At 36.4% G+C, this 19,483-nt stretch overlaps 1 protein-coding gene across 1 annotated transcript in view; it reads left to right on the top strand.

The window, feature by feature from the left end:
- Positions 1 to 1,747: 1,747 nt before the first annotated feature.
- LOC139738885 (polycystin-1-like protein 1) overlaps positions 1,748 to 19,483 on the top strand; it is a gene marked incomplete at its 3' end in the record, with an annotated part of 96,909 nt that continues 79,173 nt past the window's right edge. Inside the window, exons 1-5 of the mRNA XM_071649515.1 lie at positions 1,748 to 1,881; positions 3,538 to 3,630; positions 4,461 to 4,645; positions 7,736 to 7,900; positions 11,231 to 11,559. Coding sequence (XP_071505616.1) covers positions 1,748 to 1,881; positions 3,538 to 3,630; positions 4,461 to 4,645; positions 7,736 to 7,900; positions 11,231 to 11,559 — 906 coding nt within the window. The remainder of the gene's footprint in view (positions 1,882 to 3,537; positions 3,631 to 4,460; positions 4,646 to 7,735; positions 7,901 to 11,230; positions 11,560 to 19,483) is intronic.

The following is a 19,483-nucleotide window of genomic DNA, read 5'->3' as shown; positions in this document are numbered from 1 at the left end:
AAGTTATGAATTCCTGCTATCATTATATCGTGAACATTTTTATTTCAAACCAAGGAGGTTCAAGTGATTGAGGCACAACAGCCTTGTTTGTTATGATGCCGCCATTCAAATGTAATATTAAATACACTGAAGTACACTGTGATCGTGTGCCAAACTGGTATTGCCCCAAGGATGGGAAGACAATTTGTTCATTTCATTGCACATGTACTTAGTCAATCTCTTACAGGCATAATTTACCATTTGCAGATGAAACAAAAATCCAGCATTAGTGCTTTAAAATAGTTCTAAAATGTGAGTTAGGGATAGAAACAACCACTGTAAAAATTTGAATCGGTAAAATCAATGTTAAGTATTGTTAAACATACAGTACATGTACAAAATGTGAACAATAGTTATAATAAAAATGTTTCCAGACTAAACCGTCTACAGTTACAGTTTATTGAGAAAAATACAGGATACAACTTTTATCTCCTTATATTTTAGACTTTATAACAAAAATTTTATTTGATAGGATGCTTTGTGGTACAACAGACCTACATGTACACATGCATTAAATGTCATATCTTGAAAACTTTTAAAATCACTGTTCCCAAAGGTAAACAGGACCTTTAAGGAAGATATCAGCATGAAGTATGTTAATGTACAGTGTATATAATGTATACATGTGTGTGTCTTTCTGATGGTTATTCCTTTTTGCCATCCCTTCTTTATAAAAGATGAGCAGTTTAATCTCTAGTACAGATACAGGGATGTGCAAATAGAATATTGCGCAAAGACTGATGAAATGAAAAAAAAATAAACAAAACTCAACTTAACATGTCTTACAAATGTAAACTAATCTGACATACAAATGACTGAAGAACTGTTTAGTTCAAGTTTGTAACCATCATTTGACGACAGTGATCAGAAAAATGATACAATTGGCTTTCCAGTGCTGGTACAGTTTATAGATAAACTATACATTTGTACTTTCACAATGTACAACTCAGATACACTTTTGCGCGTATTTTTTCTTGGCAGGATTTATGTTGTACCTTTTTTGATATCATATGCTCTTTAAAATAAAGTTAAAATTTCATTTCATTTAATTAATAAATAAACAAGCAAAGTATAGCCATTATTGTATTAGTGTTCAAAATTAATTTTCATACGTATCTCTCAGAGAGATGGCAGAAATGAACCCTGATCATCAAAGCTACAAATGTGCAGCTGTACCTGTGGAATTCTTTGACAAATGTTTTGTGCATCTATCATTTAACTGACAGCTTGTTTAAATAACTACACTTGTACATGTAGGAACCTACAGCCAGTTCTAACTCCATCTCTTGAAACTCCTTGTTCAAACTTGGGCCTTTCTATTTTTTTTTTTAAGCTGTAGAATTTACTATGTTTGAAAGTGCTGTATAAGAGTTTAAAATGTGGTTGTACTCTGTAGAATATGAGGTGTAAGCAAAGAAACAAAAACAAAGAAACAAAAACTAAAATTGGACTTAGCAGTGAATCCATTTTAGGCAAGCAAACCTACATGATTTCTTGCCTTGATAAAAGTATTGTACATCTTGTACCTTTCGGTAAAGTTACTTTTAATAATAGAATACTTAATGATTTTTGTTTTATCTGATGTGTTTCACTTTAAGATCTTTTATTTATGAATCACAATCAAGATTTTTAGAAGAAAGTGAAAGAGGATGCATCATGTATTTAAGCAGAAAAATTTTATGATTTTCTTTTTCCTTTGTGAATCTACATGTATTCAGGTACTCAGTGGTATGAAGGATGTTACTGGTCAAGCATTACATCACCCTCTCTTGGTCAATATATTGTGAATGAAGATGTAACAGCAACTCCGCCCAGTTGCTGCGCTCACTGCTATAATGATGGGTAAGTGAAACAAAACATGTAAACTGTTATATTATAAAAGTGGAAGTCATGACAACGAAAGTAGTGCCTACATGTATTATGATTAAATTGGAATGCACTCGCTGTTTGGAATACCAAAGCCATTTTGAATGACCAAAGGCACAACATACACGTATCCAGTTTGGTTAAAGATGAGTTCTTTTGGGGAAGTGTAGTGGTATGGTGACATGCTCTCACTCTGAAATAAGGTTCTGTGTATAGAATATTACTTTGTTGCATTGCAGTTTCATGGCTTTGGAACAATACCATGATATCCCCCCCCCCTCCCAAAGTTATTTGGATTTTTATGAATCTTTTGAGGAAAGTGGAGAGGGAGAGAGAGATAAAGAAAGAAGAAAGTCCCTGAGAGAGTTCAAACAGAGAGCATTAACAACCTTTGCTCTAGGTCTATACTTTTTGTTTTGAGATTTAATCTTGCAATGGACTGGATGAATATAGGGCTAAATGACATTCATTGATTCTTGATCATGTTGAATGCACTATTGATGTCTTAATGATATTGGCCAAAAATATTATGTACTGATTGTGTGTTCGTGGAAGATCAATTGACAACATGTCAAGTTTTTAGAAAGCCTCGTCTTAGCCTCGTTTAGCACACAAATTTCAATTGTTTTTTTCTTTAATTCCTACATGTATTTCAATGCATTATTTTTATTACATTATGGTCCAGAAAATCTGAAGAAAGTGTCACTTCTTTTCTTCAGGAATGGGTTTTCAGTAGGATCTAAACCTAGTTAATATAATAATAGAACTATGAGACAGTGTCACACCAATCTCTATGTTCATAGAAATTCATTTGTATACAATGTAGGTTGTACAAATGTACATGCTTTGAAGAGGCGAACAAAAAGGCCTTTACATTCAGGTGCAATCATAATATACTGACTGTTCATGCATATTTTGGACTTATTCATTAGAAAATTTGGGAGTCTACTCTTTATCTGTACTTCATAAGAATAAGAGCAAACGTGTAACAACATGAGTCATGAGTTTAGAATTGTCGGAGATCCTTACCTCATCATTTTTGCAAAATTTGCTGTACAATGACACATACACTTGTATAGTACTGTACATTGTAGCTGAGTTCTGTAATGTAAACTGTGAAAACTTGAAGTGGAAACTTCATGATACAATGTACATAATATGTATAAATGATATAATAGAATGATACATTTCTTTTTCCGTGAAAAAAAGAAGACATATAGAGCATAAAAACAGTTTGCAGGGGCCTTTTACTTTTGACTGACAAGCAACTACCCATTCACATTTCTTGCCTAGTGTAACTTTACAATAATGAAAAAAAAAACCAGCAAAACTTGTAGTTCAGGCAGATGGATACTGTATAGTGTAGCTCACCATGACAGCTGTGTTATTCACCTCTCTCTCTCTCTTTTTTTTAAATTCATTACTGCATTGTTTGGTAATTTGTGGGTCATTGATTCTCTTGGTTTAATTCATTACCATATTTGGATGGATACATTTGTACATAAATACATCAATTCAATGTACATTGTACATTGTACATTGTATCATTGTATCTTATATTTAGGAGTGTGCTCCTTAACAGTAACCCTATACACTTTTGTTGTTGTTGTTCTGTATTCAATCTGGTTTTAGCTTTGACTATGCTGCCTTGGGAAACGGCAGCTGCTGGTGTGGGACCTCCACCAGCCCCGGCCTCGAGGCGCCGGAATCAGCATGCAATACAACGTGAGCAATTTGTTTCCTTTCAGCACCGATTTCATGATTTGTATGATTCTCTGTTGTGGAATGTATGCTATGTACAAATGAAAAAGAAGGATATATAGTGAAGAAGATTCTTTCCATTTATATGATTGTCCCTCCATTTTGTCATACACCATGTACATGTATTAATTCTGTTTTCTCCTTGTAGTATAGAGAAAGGAGAGACAGAGATTCAGAAAATAAAGAAGGGAGCAAGAGATAGACAGAAAATACGATAATAAAAATAAAAGGGAGAAGCAGTTTGCAAAGATGTAAATAATTAGTGAAAACATAATCTTCAAATTATTCAGCTTTTTCCATTCTCAGTAATGATTTTTTTTTAAAGTATTTGAAATGGAATTGAAGCTGATTAAAAGAATATCTTCCCTTGTTCAGTGGTACAGGTGTTCCTGAATATACTTGTACACTGTATGTAATGTATAGTGTGTCATTGCTCACATTTTAAACAAAGCATTTTTTTTTCTTTTGAGATACTGGTTGTGGTTTACTTGTAGTATGGTTGAAAATACTGCATTTTCTGGAATGGCAGGTTTCTCAATAATGTACATCTTGACAGTGTTTTCCAAGATGGTACTTGCATTTATACTGATTCTTTTGGATACTTGATCTGACAAAGTCACATTCCTCATGTCCAGTGAATCATTGAAATAAAGATTTGTCAAGAAGAGAAAAAAAAAGTCACAATGTCCATTCATTATTGCAATGGCAATGTCAAGGTTGTCACTGGAAGCTCCGTCGTGATATGTTGACATTCAAAATAATTTCCCCCGCTGTTTGTTGTGTGTTTTTTTCAGGTGTTTTGTAGAAAGTTCTTATTTGCCATGTGGAGGTGGCATGGAGGCCATGAGTGTGTACTCCACCCTTGGACCATACATTCTGACTGTCAGTCTCAGTAAAGGCTCCACCACTGTTCAGACTGGCACTACATCACTCTTCGATGCCAGAATAGAACTAGCGGGCAGTGTGAACACTTCCACAGGTGAGAACCAATCTTTATACACTCTTTTCACTTGTACTCAACGTACAGTACCTCATCGTTGTGTATTTCTTCACAGTGTATTCAAAACAATGCTTACAACAGATGGTGTTATTTGATTTGTGTATTTTTTAAGGACACCAAAATGTTTTAGATGTGTTGGTATGCTGATAAGTACTATAAAAGCTTTCACAAATTTCACGAATCATTGTTGGGCTGTGAATTCAACAACACGCAAAAATATCGCCATGTACAGTAGAGTGGCGTGTGCTTACGATAGCCTTCACGTCAAATCACGAAAGCAACATCTCATGAAAATGTTTGAATAGTGACCCTCTCGAAAAATGCAAAAATAACAGCTTTTACAGCACCAGAAAAGTTGAAATTCAAATCCTGATGGTTGTAGTTACAAATGTGTACGTGCTATGCTTGAAACATCGAACACAAGAAGTTCAGTTCAGAGTGAATGTCATGATTTGGGGTATCCAATGGAATTTTGAATTACTTCCTAGTCTCCCAGAGTATTTCCTGAATTTCTTCCTTCATGCCGATTGAGTTTATTGTCAGCAGTCTACTGATCATGTGCCAATAAAATCTAATCTGATCTTTATTGAGTACACCCTTTCGGTGCATTCTGATAATGTTCAGAAGTGGTGTTACAAAGTTTATTTTTCCCGTGAGTGTGATTTGAAATAAAGGGAGTTCTGTTGCTTATTTTTCTGAGGTTTCTAAATCCTACATTTTAATGCATCAAGGTAGATTTTACATTATTTTGAATTTTGAGGTTCTGATGCTTCCACAGAAATTTGAGGGCAAGATTTTTTTTTTGTTTTTTTTTTAACCTTTTGAAATGCTCTTTCTGGACTGGGTGTTGGGTGTTAACATCCCTTTTTCCTTTTCTTTGACCTGAACTTTAACCATGAAATCGGGATTCGAGCCGTAGTATCTGTCAGCATCTTGTTTACCATCAGCTACAATTCCGCATGTTGCCACAGCAACTCTGCGAGAAAGTGCGATTGTACCATTTAGCCTTGTAAGCCCACAAAGTGTAACGGTGTTGCAAAAGAATACAAGACATCTTTGCTGATGGAATCCATTGGAGTAAATAAATGTACTGCAGGTGTCGTGATGAAATACATTTTGATAAGAGGATAAAAAGTTGCTTTGTTTTGTTTTGTTTTGTGTTTTGAGAGGAAAAGAGAGGGAGAAAGAGAGAGGCAGGTACATATCGGAAGCGGGATAGAAAAGGATGAAAAAGATCATCTAGCATTAGCTGTTCTTAACTTTGTCTGAGCTTTTTTTTCCCCCATTTTTCCCAGAGGAATATGTTGATTTTCTCTTTTGCTTGGAGAAGATGAACTTGACAATGGTTGCTTTGTTTAATGTTCAGCCAAGCTTAAATGGCACCTGACACTGATGCGCTCTGTCTGTCTTTCTGTCCGTTTTTAAGTCTGTGTCTGTTCATCTTGTGATTTGGGGGGACTGGAGCAGCTGTCTTTGGTACCGGGATGGTTTTTGGGAATCTGATGAATTTTTCAGTTTTTGTGTAGTGACAAGCTTAACTGGCTTCCCTAAAACTAATGTGTTTCAGACTGTCTGTCTCTGTTATGAGTGAGTGAAACATCTGCTTTGAGTACTCAAATTCTGTGACTTTGAGGGGAGTGTGATCGCTGGTTTCAGAGCTGGGCTCGGCTGGTAAGCCTCGCCTCTCGCCCCCTCGACCCCAAGATGACGGGGGTGTTGGTGGTCTGCACTTCCCAGCAAGAATCCCACAGTTGTCCTCATTTGTACTTTGCCTTCATGTTTTCAGACGCATTGACTTTACCACAAACTCATTGTTTAAATAATTCTGTTGTGATATTTTTCTTTGTTGTTGTTTGTTTTGGGTGTGTTTGTCTTTTAGGGTGCATTATTTAGTCAAATTCATATGTAAATTACTGTGCCTTATGCCGTTGAATTCACTGTCCTAGCTTTGTTGTATAATTTACAAAGAGATCCAAAAACTGGATGTACCCACTCACTTTGAGTACATGTAAATGCTGGATGTGACTTGTTCTCAAATAAACTATAATGTCACCACTGTCATTTAGTATTTCTATTTAGTTTTTCTCATTTCATCCCATCAAATTCATAAACATGTATCCATTATCTCATTGGCTTGGGATGACAAGAATAATACAAAGTTCTAGTACATGTGTGTGTGTGTGTGTGTTGCTGCTCTTCAACTGTAGGTCCTATATTGTAATTTTGAATATGAATATCTGGGGCCCGTTTCATAAAACTTGTCATCAGTGACAACTGCCACATTTCTATGACAAATTTGCTCTCAGCCAATCAGATGCAAGGATTTCAGTAGCTTGTCACATCTATGACAACTTGTCACTGATGACAAGTTTTATGAAACGGGCCCCTGATCTTACAATTTGGGATTGGACTCTGTTTCTTTCTGCAGCAATGTTCAGGAGCATTTCTGGATGGAACATTGTGTAACACTTCTATTTTTTGCTTCAAGTTTTACACGTTGAGTTCATGTTTCAAACTTTGTCACTGGCAATTTGCATTTCAAAAGCAAGGAAACTGTCAAGATTTGAGTTTGACTATATTGTGTATGTGTGTGTTTGCTGAGCACATGTTTGACCAAACACTAAAGGAGTATGAAAAGTCCTTGAGGATACACTTTTAACAAAGACTAAATATGTTTTAGACTTTTTTTTTCTGAATTGGACTCTTCTTCCCAAAGGATTGGTGGATGATATGCATAATTGACTTTTAAATGTAAATGGGAAATGATTTTTGCTGATGTCACATGTGCGACAGATCATTGCTATTAAAAGCAGGATGCTTTTTGCAGGTTTTAATAGCTATATAGAACAGCATTTAAATTTCATTTGATACATTTTTTAATGTGATATTGCTGATCAAATTTGATAAGGATAATTATTCCCCAATATGTCCTACCTACAAATGTTCATTTTGAATATGGTCTTAAATGCTTTTACACATCTTTGCCAAATAATGCTGAATCTGCTTTCCTTTTAGCATTCATGTGTGAGAATGATCATAATTCTCAGTGATTTCATTCACCCATTTCAGGGCTTGCTCTTGGAATAAATGAGAATGAGGAGCTCCAAGATGCTGTCAATGTGACCTGGTCCATCAATGGGGTAGTGCTTAAGCACACCATGGCAGCCATCACCAACACTTCAGCAGCTGCCAACTTCCTCCACACTTTCAACCAGGTTGGATCCTGGTCTGTAGGTGAGTCTGTGTGTGTGTGTGTGTGTGTGTGTGTGTGTGTGTGTGTGTGTGCGTCCACATACTTGTAATCTCATGACAGGTTCACTCACACACGAAAATTACTCTTTTTTTTTCAATTGTTAAATGCAAAGAAAAAAAATTGTTTTATTTGCCATTGTTCAAACATGACCCCCCCCCAAAAAAAAAAAAAAAAAAAAAAGTAATCTGGCTGTATTAAAGTGCTTTAAATAAGTCTCTGAACTGTGCATACCTAAACAATGGAAGATATGATTATAGTGTACAGTGCACATACATACGTACACACTTGTACTGTAGGATATGTACACATAGATATGCTCTGACTATGTAGATATACATTCATTAGCAATTTGACAGACAGAGGAAAATGGGACGAGAATGACTTGAAAAGAAGCAAAAATAAAGCTGATGGTATATAGAAATAGAGACAAAAAAAGGGTAGAATTAACAATTGATACCATTTGAATAGATTGATTGAGAGATGCAGTGTAGATACATTGTAGATACATTGTAGATAGAAACGATATACATGAGTAACAATGATGTCATCTATCACAGCAAACTTGCTTCACCACCACTGTTGGTGTAGAAAGAATGTGGTGGATAGAGAAAAAGAGGAATAGAATGATACAAAGGAAAAAAGGAAAAAAGCAGAAGAGAAAGAGAAAAAAGATTGGAACATTTTTAGGTACATGTAGATAGAATAATACATCTATGGAGAGAGAGGGGAGAGCGATCTATAGATGAGTATGTGTCAGAAATGCTTTCAACAAAAAGAAATATTGTGTAAGTATAAATGAACATTCAATAAAGAGAGAGAAGATAGTAAGACAGGCCAAGACTGGATAACTACAGGTTTGTATCAGAAAGATGATATACAACTGTATGAGAGTATGATCTAGATAAAACAGAAACTTAAGGACAGAGAGAAAGAAAAGTGTTGTAGTAAACTTGCGTTCCTGTACACTCTGTTGAACGCTAACTGCTTTATACAATGTGTATCAGGGTCTTGTCAATAACATGTTAACACTCCTACACTGTAGGTGATGTTATGCATAGGTACCCATAGAATGGGTCTAGTATGTCCCCAGAGGTGTGTGGATACTGGTGACAATGCCATCGTCCAAATGTGGCTCAAAAGAAGGATTTCCACTGGTTCAAACATTGGTTCCCCTTTCCACCACCCCTTTCTGTAGCCAACTCGTATCTGCCTGCGCAAACATTTCAAGGGTTTCCTCTAAACTCCACCGCAGGGATTTCGCTCCACAGCCAGTGGCAACCGCCTAATTCACTCCTTACATACACGATGCCTATTCGGTGACAGTGTAGGGATTTGAGATGAAAGGGGCTTTGATTATGTAAGAGTTTTGAGAAGAGATTGGGAATGGAAAAATGGGGCAGAGGAAAAGTGGTGTGGGGGGGGGGGGGGTAGAGGAGGGAGAGTTATTTCTTATGCAAAGTTTGTCTGGGGTTTTTTTACGTGGGTACAATGGACAGTTATGTACCCAGAGCAATGGGAAAAAGAGACTGAACAAATTGTGGTGAAGACTGCCATACACAATGGATGATCAGTAGCAGATTATTTGTCGGAATGCCAGCTCAGAATAGGATTAGACACATGCAGGTAGAAATTTGTAATAGTGTTTCATCAGAGGTTGTGTACAAAAAAAAAATACAAAGAAAAGTACAGCAAAGTATCTGAGCAATCAATTTTTGTATATGAATGTCAACCGTCAGATGGAAGAGGGTATTTTGGAAAGCACATGGCTGTGATTAGTAAGTTTAACATGAAAGAAAGTAGAGTCAGTCAAGACCTCAAAGTTTTGTCTCTGAGGAAGTGTTCTCCTGCATTTGATACAAGTAGCTACTAAAATGTCATCCCTTTTTAATGTGAAAACTTGATTTTATCTTGAAAGTGATGCTCCATGGATGTGGATGCAATATTCCTGAAACAGATCCATAGTTTTCATGACTAAATTTGTGTTAATTGTGTTTTTGTGTTAAAAATTGAATTTTCATGGAGATATTAAATGTGTATGACATTCTTTAAGTAAGATTATGTTTTTAACTTCAGAAATGTATGGCTCAGGCATCTAAATTAATTAGTACATTAAGCTTGTGTATTTTCACTCACACATACACTGTACATCCCTAAGAACAGAAACATTTCAAGTTGTGTCCATATTTACAATTATAATGTACAGTGTACATTAAATCATTTTAATATCACAGTATAAAACCCTCCTTTAAACAATTTGAAAATAGTGTGACTTTGACAACACACTTAAGGCTCAAATCTGCAGTGTGTTGGTACAATGTACAACATGTAGGTGACTGTACATGTACTGTAGTTGAGGCAGTGGAAGCAGGGAGGTGCTATAAGACCTCCCTGGTGGAAGACTTCAAATTTTAACCCATTGAGGACAAGTCCTGAGTATACTTGGGCAGGTGTCTATGGGAAATGCGAGTTGCAGCAAAATCAGCCCATCCTCAATGGGTTATAGTAAAGTTGACCACATGACTATCATAAAACTATACATGAATGAGGGAAATGTTGAATATCATCACCGTGTTCAGAGTCTGTACACTCCAATGCCTTGTACAATCCCTCTAATAGTCCCTCCACACAATTGCTGTAGGGCAATACGATGCTTTGTAGTGGTTTTATAGCCATTGTGACATTTTTCATATGAATATTTTTCCACTGCTGCAATTGAATGCCATACAGATTTTGTGGTAACATTGTCGTTGTGATTGGAATGTAATGACTTCTTTCAGATGCAGTGTCAGTCTAGAAAAACTTAAAAAGGAATTATTATCATACTGGTATGTATTATTCAGCAATTTTAAAGTTAGGCTGATGCTTTGTCCTTTATTTTCTTATTTTATTCTCTTTCTATTTCTTTTTTTAAAACAAATATCTGCTAAATGAGAACAAATGGCAAAGCTTTCATTCCAGTTTTTGCATGTCTTAATACAATTTTCAATGTTGCTTTCTATACTAAAAGTTGGTGTTTGAGAAATGACACAATCGTGATTTATTTCGATGTTAACACAAGAAAATGACAAAGAAGAGAACTATTAGGATGGCCAACATGCAGCTGTAATGTCATGTATGTTAATTCTAATGCTTTTTATTGAATAATAGATAGCATAATTGTATTGTCATGATTATTAATGATTGTCTTTAGATTGAAATGCTTCCCTTTTCCTCTTCACATGGTAGGAAGATGTTGATTAAATGTATTCTTGCCTTGTTTATGGCGGCACCATGCTTGGAACACCTTGCATTCTGTTTGTATCCATCTGCAGAGGTTATGGTCACCAATGCCGTGTCTCGCGTTCATGTAGCCACCACGCTGCACGTGGTACAGCCCATACCCTCTGACCTCCAGGTCATTCTGCGACCTGGTCAGGGCAACATCCCATCATGTGTGCCAGAGCATGACAGCCTCTCCTCCAACCTGCCTGTGGTGGCGGTTTTCGTCAGCGAGGAGTCCGAGTTTCAGGCCTACCTGTCCATTGGCGTCAACTTGACGTTTGACTGGTGGTTCTCGGACGATGGGAGTCACGTGACCTCCACTCCCTATTTGGAAAACGAAGAATCTTGTGACAGGAACATGTGTCTCCATTCGCACCAGGTGAGAATTCAGTTTTGATGCAGACGTGTGTGATTCAGTTTAAAATTGAATCAGCTTACAATGAAATACAAGCAAAACGTGCCGCATGAACACAGATACGCAGAATGGTTGAGATATTTGTGCTTCTAACACTAGGAGACACAAAAGGGTACTTTCTTATTAAAATATTTGTGAACAACTTCATGCACAATGACACAACACTTTTATCATGACATACCAATGATACTTCAAGAGCAGTGCAAAAGTATTTGTATACACCATGTTTTGCTAATTAAGTCATAGGCACAGGACAACTTTGTGAGTAGGTGAATTTGTGATCAAGGACCATATTGACTGAATGAAAAGTTTGTATTTTAGTTTTCAAGAGAAAGCTTGACATACTTTCCCATCTTTGATGCTATGCAATGCCCTTTTACCATTATATTTCATGAAAATTCAGTCAACATGTGAGATTTGAAAAAATGTAAACATTAAAAAATGTACAATTTTTGATGAAGGTAGAAAACCCCCCAAACATTATTGTAGGCAATTGGTTGCCATCTGAAAATAACATTTCAAAATCTGACGGTGAAACATTGCGTGATGCCCACGGAGAACTGTGATGATATCCTGGATGCATACATTGTATGATGCTTGCGTATGTCAACGTGTATATGTCTGTGTGTTGAAGTGTGTCTTAGGGTCTGTAGACAAAAATTTGTTTTCATTGTGGTCATCCTTCATTTGTCCTTTGTTTGTCAATATCTATGCCATTACCGCAGCACCCTATGTGTATGTCACCAGAATTTTTAGATGGAGGTTCCTAGAGGGTTCTCCCTGCCTATAAAGTACTCTTGTTGAAATGCACAGTATCTATGACACCACAGCAACATTAAGGTTCCAATTCACAGAGTTATTTACATGTAAATCAAATTCGTTGCTTAAAACTATAGGAGAATGAAACCCAAATAATGTGTAGTTTGAAGGAATGCAGCAATATTATTATAATAATATAATACATCAGCGAAGTTTTAGGAAAATCAGGCAATCCGTTGAACAGTTGCAAATTTTTAAAGATTTGGTGCTGCCATTGCTGGACTGTTAGAGAACACTTCAACATTTTGTGAGGTCATGCATGGACAACAAAAGATAATCTGATATCGGTGAGAATGCTTATGACTACAGATTGTATGTGAAGAGTTTGTTCGCAAAAACCGATAAGTCCATTTTTGAAGATTTTGAAGTACGGTCTCTGTCATAAAGTACAACATTATACCTTTGAAATGATATATTGGTCACAACATATAAAGGTACATTTTTGAAGTTATGGTCAAAAGAAGCAAAAATTTTCTTATTATTCTCTTTATCTTTCTTGACCTTTAATCGCAAATATCTCCATTTGGCAAATATGGACTTATTGGTTTTTGTGAACAAACTCTTCACATGTTAAATTGCTATAAAAAAAAAAACATACTTTTTTTCCCTCAATAAAGCTGTGAGACAAGTTGTACTGACTTTAATCTGTTGGAATTTCAAATGTCATCAACTTTCCAATGCTGCAATTGTCTGTAAGGTTGGGAGAGAGAGATTGCACATGTTCGTCCATTGGAATTCAAGCAATGCCCACCGTCCAATGCCAGAATTTTTATATTATTATTAACAGATTTTTTTCTTTTTTTTGTCGTCAGATGAAAAGTGTAGATAGGCAAGCACAGGTACAAGTTGTTGCCAAACAACAATAGCAACACTGGAATATCACAAAGAAAAGCCAGAACAAGGTGAAACAAAGGAGACAACTTTGATCTGGGAAGAAGGGTGGGTGTATAATTTATTGCTTGTTCGTGCAGAAGCAGCAGGCAGGTCAGCTCCAGTGGGAAAGGAGAGGTATCATCGCTATAAAATGCTATCTTTTTTGGATCTCAATGAGAATCCCTGGAAATATGGGTGCATTCAGGGTAGAAGAGACTCAATCTGAGGGAAAAAAAACATTTGACAGATTTGCTTCTTCTCTCAAGACAAACAAACAGTATAAAACTTTTTTTTAAAGTAAAAGAAATCAACCAAATGAATGCCACCCCCCCCCCCCCACCTCCTTGAAACTATTTAGTGCCGACTACAACACTTTGGCTTTGGTATTGAGGGGGGTGTACACAGTCAGTAATACAGTAGATGACGTCTGCGTAGTATTGATGTCTCCCATGCCTTATCCAAAAGTATGTTGTATATAAATTCCAACTATCTTGCATTTTCATTCAAATTCAAGCGTAATATTTCTTGCACTGGAATCCATGTCATAGGCCACATTTGTACAATGTGCAAGTCAGTTGCTGTTTGCATCATTAGACCAAAGATTTGATTTGCTCTGTAACTCATTGTACTTTTGTTGAATCTCACCAAAAATTGATCAAGTTTTAAAGAAGAATTTTTTATTAAAGTGGGTGTGTAAGGAGTAATGACATGCAGACATAATTGGAGTCATTTTTCTTTCATAGATAAGGTGAGAAAAGTGCTGTTGTGTAGTCTTTGCAGTGATTGGGATGAACCAAAATGTTGCTTTAAATAAAACTAATAGATGAGTGTAAATGATTCCTTTTATGAACCCATGAATATGGAATCATCTCATAAATCACAAAGCAGGTCATTCATGAAGAGGTGAAGGGAATAGGGGTGGTAGTCCATGGGCCAGGCCAGATATTGGTACCATCTGAGGTGGCAAAACCTTTTTGGTGTTATTTTGTTTGTCGGGCATAGATATGCTTATCAAGCTATGATAGCATTTCCAAATGAGTAGCTTAGTCATAATAAATGAATTTTTAACCAATTTGGTCTCGTTGTTATATCCCTATACTTCTGAATCGAAACTAACCGCCATACAAAGAAGAGCACTGTCTTCTGTATGTTCCATAGAGCTGTAAATGCAGCTCTATGGTATGTTCACAGGTGTTCTGTTGTAAACGGGGTGTGCTTAGTCTTTATTCAAGGCAGCGAAGGGAATATCCAAAGGTTATGATGTCCACAGCGCTTAGTCTTTATTCTAGATGGCGAAGGGAATATCCAAAGCGTATGATACAGTGTATATCCTTTTATCTAAAAACAACAACAACAACAAAAGCAATTCCTCGTGAATTTTACCGTATTTTTCAATTATTTATCATTTTCCGGCGAAATCACTACGGTGAAAACGCTAATACCACGCCGATGTCGCTTTATTTCCCTCCAACAATATAAGATAATGCAAAAACAATGTACCGGTACACTACGATACATTATAATGAATGATATTGCAAATGAACAGAGTGATTTTTGTTTAAAACTGATGTATTTGTTGATAGGGTAGTATAAAAACAGTATAATCCCTTTCATGAGGAACTTTAGATATGATAACGGTACATTGGTCTAGAAAAAGACTAAGCGCACCGCGTGACAGCTGTGGACATCATAACCCTTTGGATATTCCCTTCGCTGCCTTGAATAAAGACTAAGCGCACCGCATTTACAACAGAACACCAGCGCTCTTCTTTGTATAGCAGTTTAGTTTCGATTCAGAAGTATAGGGATATAAAAATGAGACCAAATTGGTTAAAAATTCATTTATTATGACTAAGCTACTCATTTGGAAATGCTATCATAGCTTGATAAGCATATCTATGCCCGACAAACAAACTGACACCAAAAAGGTTGTGCCACCTCAGATGGTACCAACAACCCATTTTTCGGGTCTTGGCCCATGGACTATGGGGAATGGTGCCATTGCTGTCATTAGCAATATACAATATTCATGAACAACGAAAACAATAAAATAAAGTGGTAGATTCATTTTCCTTCTGTTCCTATCCGTCAAGAGGTACAATGCTTTTATGACAACTGTGTTTCTTTGGGACCCTGTGTTGCAAAACATGCTCCAGAAAATGTTGACCCAGTCCTCAACACAATGCATGTTTTTGTTTTTGTTTTTTCATTGTTGAAAGAGAGATGCATGCATTGTATTTCACACTATTACAAATGAAATAAGCAAAACCCAGCCTTCCAGTCTTGTTATCACTCACTGTTTTTGTTTGTTTGTTTTTTTTTCAGTGAATGATAGTCCATGTTTTTTGTTTGTTTGGTGTTTTTTTTTTGTAGTAGGGATGGTACATTTTGCACCCAATATACCACATCAAGCTATGGGGTATAGTGCATTTTCTGCAGTATGAAGATAACAGAGTGTTAATTAATGATATGATGGGATACGATATGAGACAATATGATTAAAAGTAATTGGATATGATAGGGATTATGATATATAAAATTTATACTCCGTATTATATCTTCATTGAACAGCAGCTGAGGCTGCATACAAAGTGTAGTCCATGAGAAGGCACCCTGGGATATTGAAAGACGTTTGAAGCAGGAAGAGGTTGCTTCTAAACGAAAGTATCAAAACAAAATGTCATAAGGTAGAGCATCATGTAAAGTTTTTGTGAGAGGTTTGCAGTTCAAATCTTTGTCTTGACTCATTAATGTTTTCAGATTGTTCTAGGCCTTTTCCCAAAGATTTTCTTAGCTGTATAGGATGTATGCAATTGTGTTGATGGCTACACAAACCAATTATACAGTATGTGAATGATATTTGATGTGAATTAAGCAGTGAGTCTCAAGACTGACTGCATGCAACCCAACAGTGTCTGAAGTTGTTCGAGTGACTGGTCCCAGTAATGAAGAAATAAGCTTTGAATATTGTGGGTGAAGTGCCTAAATTTCAAAACCCCCCTCAAGTGGTCATTAGATCATGAAATCATGTGTTCACATCTAACCATGAAAGAATTTTGCAAATAGGACGAGAAACTAATCATTTTTTTTTGTACTTGACCTTGAATAGATGTTTCCTTTTCCAAGTCTTTTCTAATGCTAACAACAAAAAATATAGCACTGCCCATTTGTAATGTTAAGGCCTGTATAAAGAGTTGCCAAGAAGATCTTAAGATGTTGACCATGCATAGCTTAATAGCAAAGAAGATTAAAAGATTATTGCAAATTACATGACACTGGTCTTGAGATTCCAGTCTATTTTCTTCGGGGGATGCATTGTTGCGCTTTTTCCATTTACACAGTACAGGTGCTCTTCATACAATAACCCCAGCCACACAATTTTTGCCTACTGCATACATATTGTACATGTGTAGTCTTGACATAGAGTGCACACAACTTGGAGGATTAAACCAACACTCAGTTTAAAAAGAGCTTTGGAAGGGGGCTTGACTGTCTGTTCTTGCAAAGGGATGATGAAAAGAGGCTTTAGACACTAGATTTTTACAGGTAGAATCCTGGCTGTAGAAGGAACAAAAGGTGTTAAAAGCATGCTCCTTTCAAGTCCTAGCTTTTTGAATAGACAATGTACAGGTACTCCTGAGTAGAATAGTGATTCCCAGACATTTGTGACCCACTACAACAAAAGGATCCGAAAGTCGGGGGAGAGCAATTTTCTGAAAATGACATGACACTATTCCCTTACTCTTCCACTTTAATTCCATATATAACATGACTCATAAAAGTACTCGGTTGCGGAGATATCGATGGTTTTATTAGCGCATGTTGAGTGGTTTAGAAAATCAGCATTTCAAGAAATCTGCTTTCAAAGTTGTCTTTCCAACGCCATCATGATCAAGGGGAGGCAAGACAGTTTCCACCTCTTGACAATAGAAGGTACATGTATGCTCTGAATAGCAACCTCTGCGATGTTCATTCAAGCTTAGCGCCAGCGGTCTACGCACAACCAATCAGTAACCGGGATGCCACACACTGACCAATAAGATCACTACCTCGTTGCTAGGGGCATAGTCTACAGTAGCTGCGGTGCTGAATCCAAATCTTCTGACACATTTCTGTTCCGTTGAAAGTCAGAAAATCAGTGCCCAGAAAAATGCTAAGTTTTTGCCCTTTCCTTTGATCATTTAGCTTCAAAATTTCGGCAGATGATAGACAATACATTAGACTACTAAAGTATGCCAAAAACAGAAATCTGATTGTTTTGACCGATTTTAATGATCTGACTTCAATCTCGATTTTCTTGGCTCAGCCGTTAGCGATTTTAGGATCCTTTTGTTGTGGCAGGTCACATTTGTGCATGTTATATATACACATGTACTCCCTTGATTGTAGTTCTGTTTTTGTGCAGATTTTAGTCCAAACAGTTACAACAACCCTATCATTGATATGATTTTTGTCCAAACAGTTACAACAACCCTATCATTGATATGATTTTTGTCAAACAGCACCTACCGAGTGGTATTCTATCTTTCTGACGTTGATAGTCAAATCATGATGGCATTGATTTATGAAAGATATTATGACAGCATTGATTTCTAAAACATATTATTTATCAAGGATTTTGTTGACATTGATTGTTAGTGATTATGTGATTTTTGTTTTTTTCTCATATACGGTATTATTTTCTGGAGTCACTCTGTTTTAAGAGGTGGGACATATGTATAGTAGTATGCTCATAGCAAAAATTAGCTCCATACCACTCTACAGTGTATTTGAAATTCAGGGATTCATTTAATTATTTTTTTTTTTTAATTCAGGTGAATTTGGTACAACTGATCTCCCTTTTATCTTTTCATTGTGCCACTCATTTTTGGCAACCATGAGACTAGTATTATGTTCAACAGAAGAGCTAGCAGAGGTCCTATTCTTTTGTTTATTGGGTGTTTTTTTTTGTTGTAATTTGTGGCTGTTCCCAGTGTATGTCATTTTCACAAAATGGCCATTTCCGAGAATTGAATTGCCGGGCGATGACAGCTTCAACTGACCCATGTGAGATGTCAAAAGCAGCACAGATGCTCATCAAACTGGTCATTTTGACAAGGCCACTCTGAAAACACAACTTGGCACTGAATCCCTAAAAACTTTCCTGTTGCATTTATTTTGGGGTATTTACAGATCTGTGGTTTTCAGCTCTTGTATTTTCTTTTCTCAGACCTCTCTCTCTCTCTCTATTGCCTTCTCCTTCTCTCTCTCTCTCCCTCTTCATCTCTCTCTCCTCCCTCCTGTCCTCTCCGCCCCTCTCCTCTTCTTTCTGTTTTTAAAGTCAGCTAGATTTGTCCTTGTCAATGGGATTATTTGGCATATAGAGTTGCTATTTAAACTTTTGTTGTACAGGTATGAGGTTGTGCTTGAATTTAATTTGATGTTTACATATATATTATTTATTCATTTATCTATTCAATTTGACTTTAACTCAGTAACGTATTGGTTGCCAGTGTTATTCAACCCGGGGTGATGTGGTCACATTTACAAGCATGGGTACACTGTAATTAGGCCTAAATCTTGCAGTTGTTGAAGTTTATCAAGTTGTAAAAAGTCCACAGTGTCATATTATAAAAATCAATGTTTGATATTAATTGCACATATAGGCCTACAAAGAGCTGTTGATTCCCAATTTTTATAGGGATGAATATCGATCCAAATACTTACGGATTGCAAATGAAGCACTTTTACATGTTTCATGTACTAACAAAGACATTCATAGTTTCAATTGTAGATGTGAATGTTCAGGTTTGACGCTCAGGTTGCTGACAGAATCAGCAACATCATTAAAACAACTGTATCATAAGGGTATGAATTTGATTACTATGTCTAGATTTACTTTTTAAAGTTTAGAAGCTCAGTTTCTCTGCATTTTATAGTCTGAGACTGTGTTGAACTGACCAGTCTTTTAAATCTCAGATTAGAACTTGTAGATTGTGGGCTGGCATCACTCTGTTTACTATCTTCAAGACATTATTACACTTGAATGTACGTATTCTCTGCATGACATTGTGGGGTTTATTTGCGATGTCCAATAATGCCCTGCAATGGGGCAAGTGTAAAGGGAAAGCTAATTAGTACAAAGATGTAGGTCACTGACACTTACGGAACACCATAGACTGTTGATTGAATATGTACAGATTTAATGTACCCAATG

The sequence above is a fragment of the Diadema antillarum genome, unplaced genomic scaffold (genome assembly GCF_040938485.1).
Source record: "Diadema antillarum isolate AM-2024a unplaced genomic scaffold, OU_Dant_1.0 seq00000772_RagTag, whole genome shotgun sequence".
NCBI lineage: Eukaryota > Metazoa > Echinodermata > Echinoidea > Diadematoida > Diadematidae > Diadema > Diadema antillarum.
The sequence above is the reverse complement of the archived record's forward strand: the minus strand, read 5'-3'. Positions and strand labels throughout refer to the sequence as shown.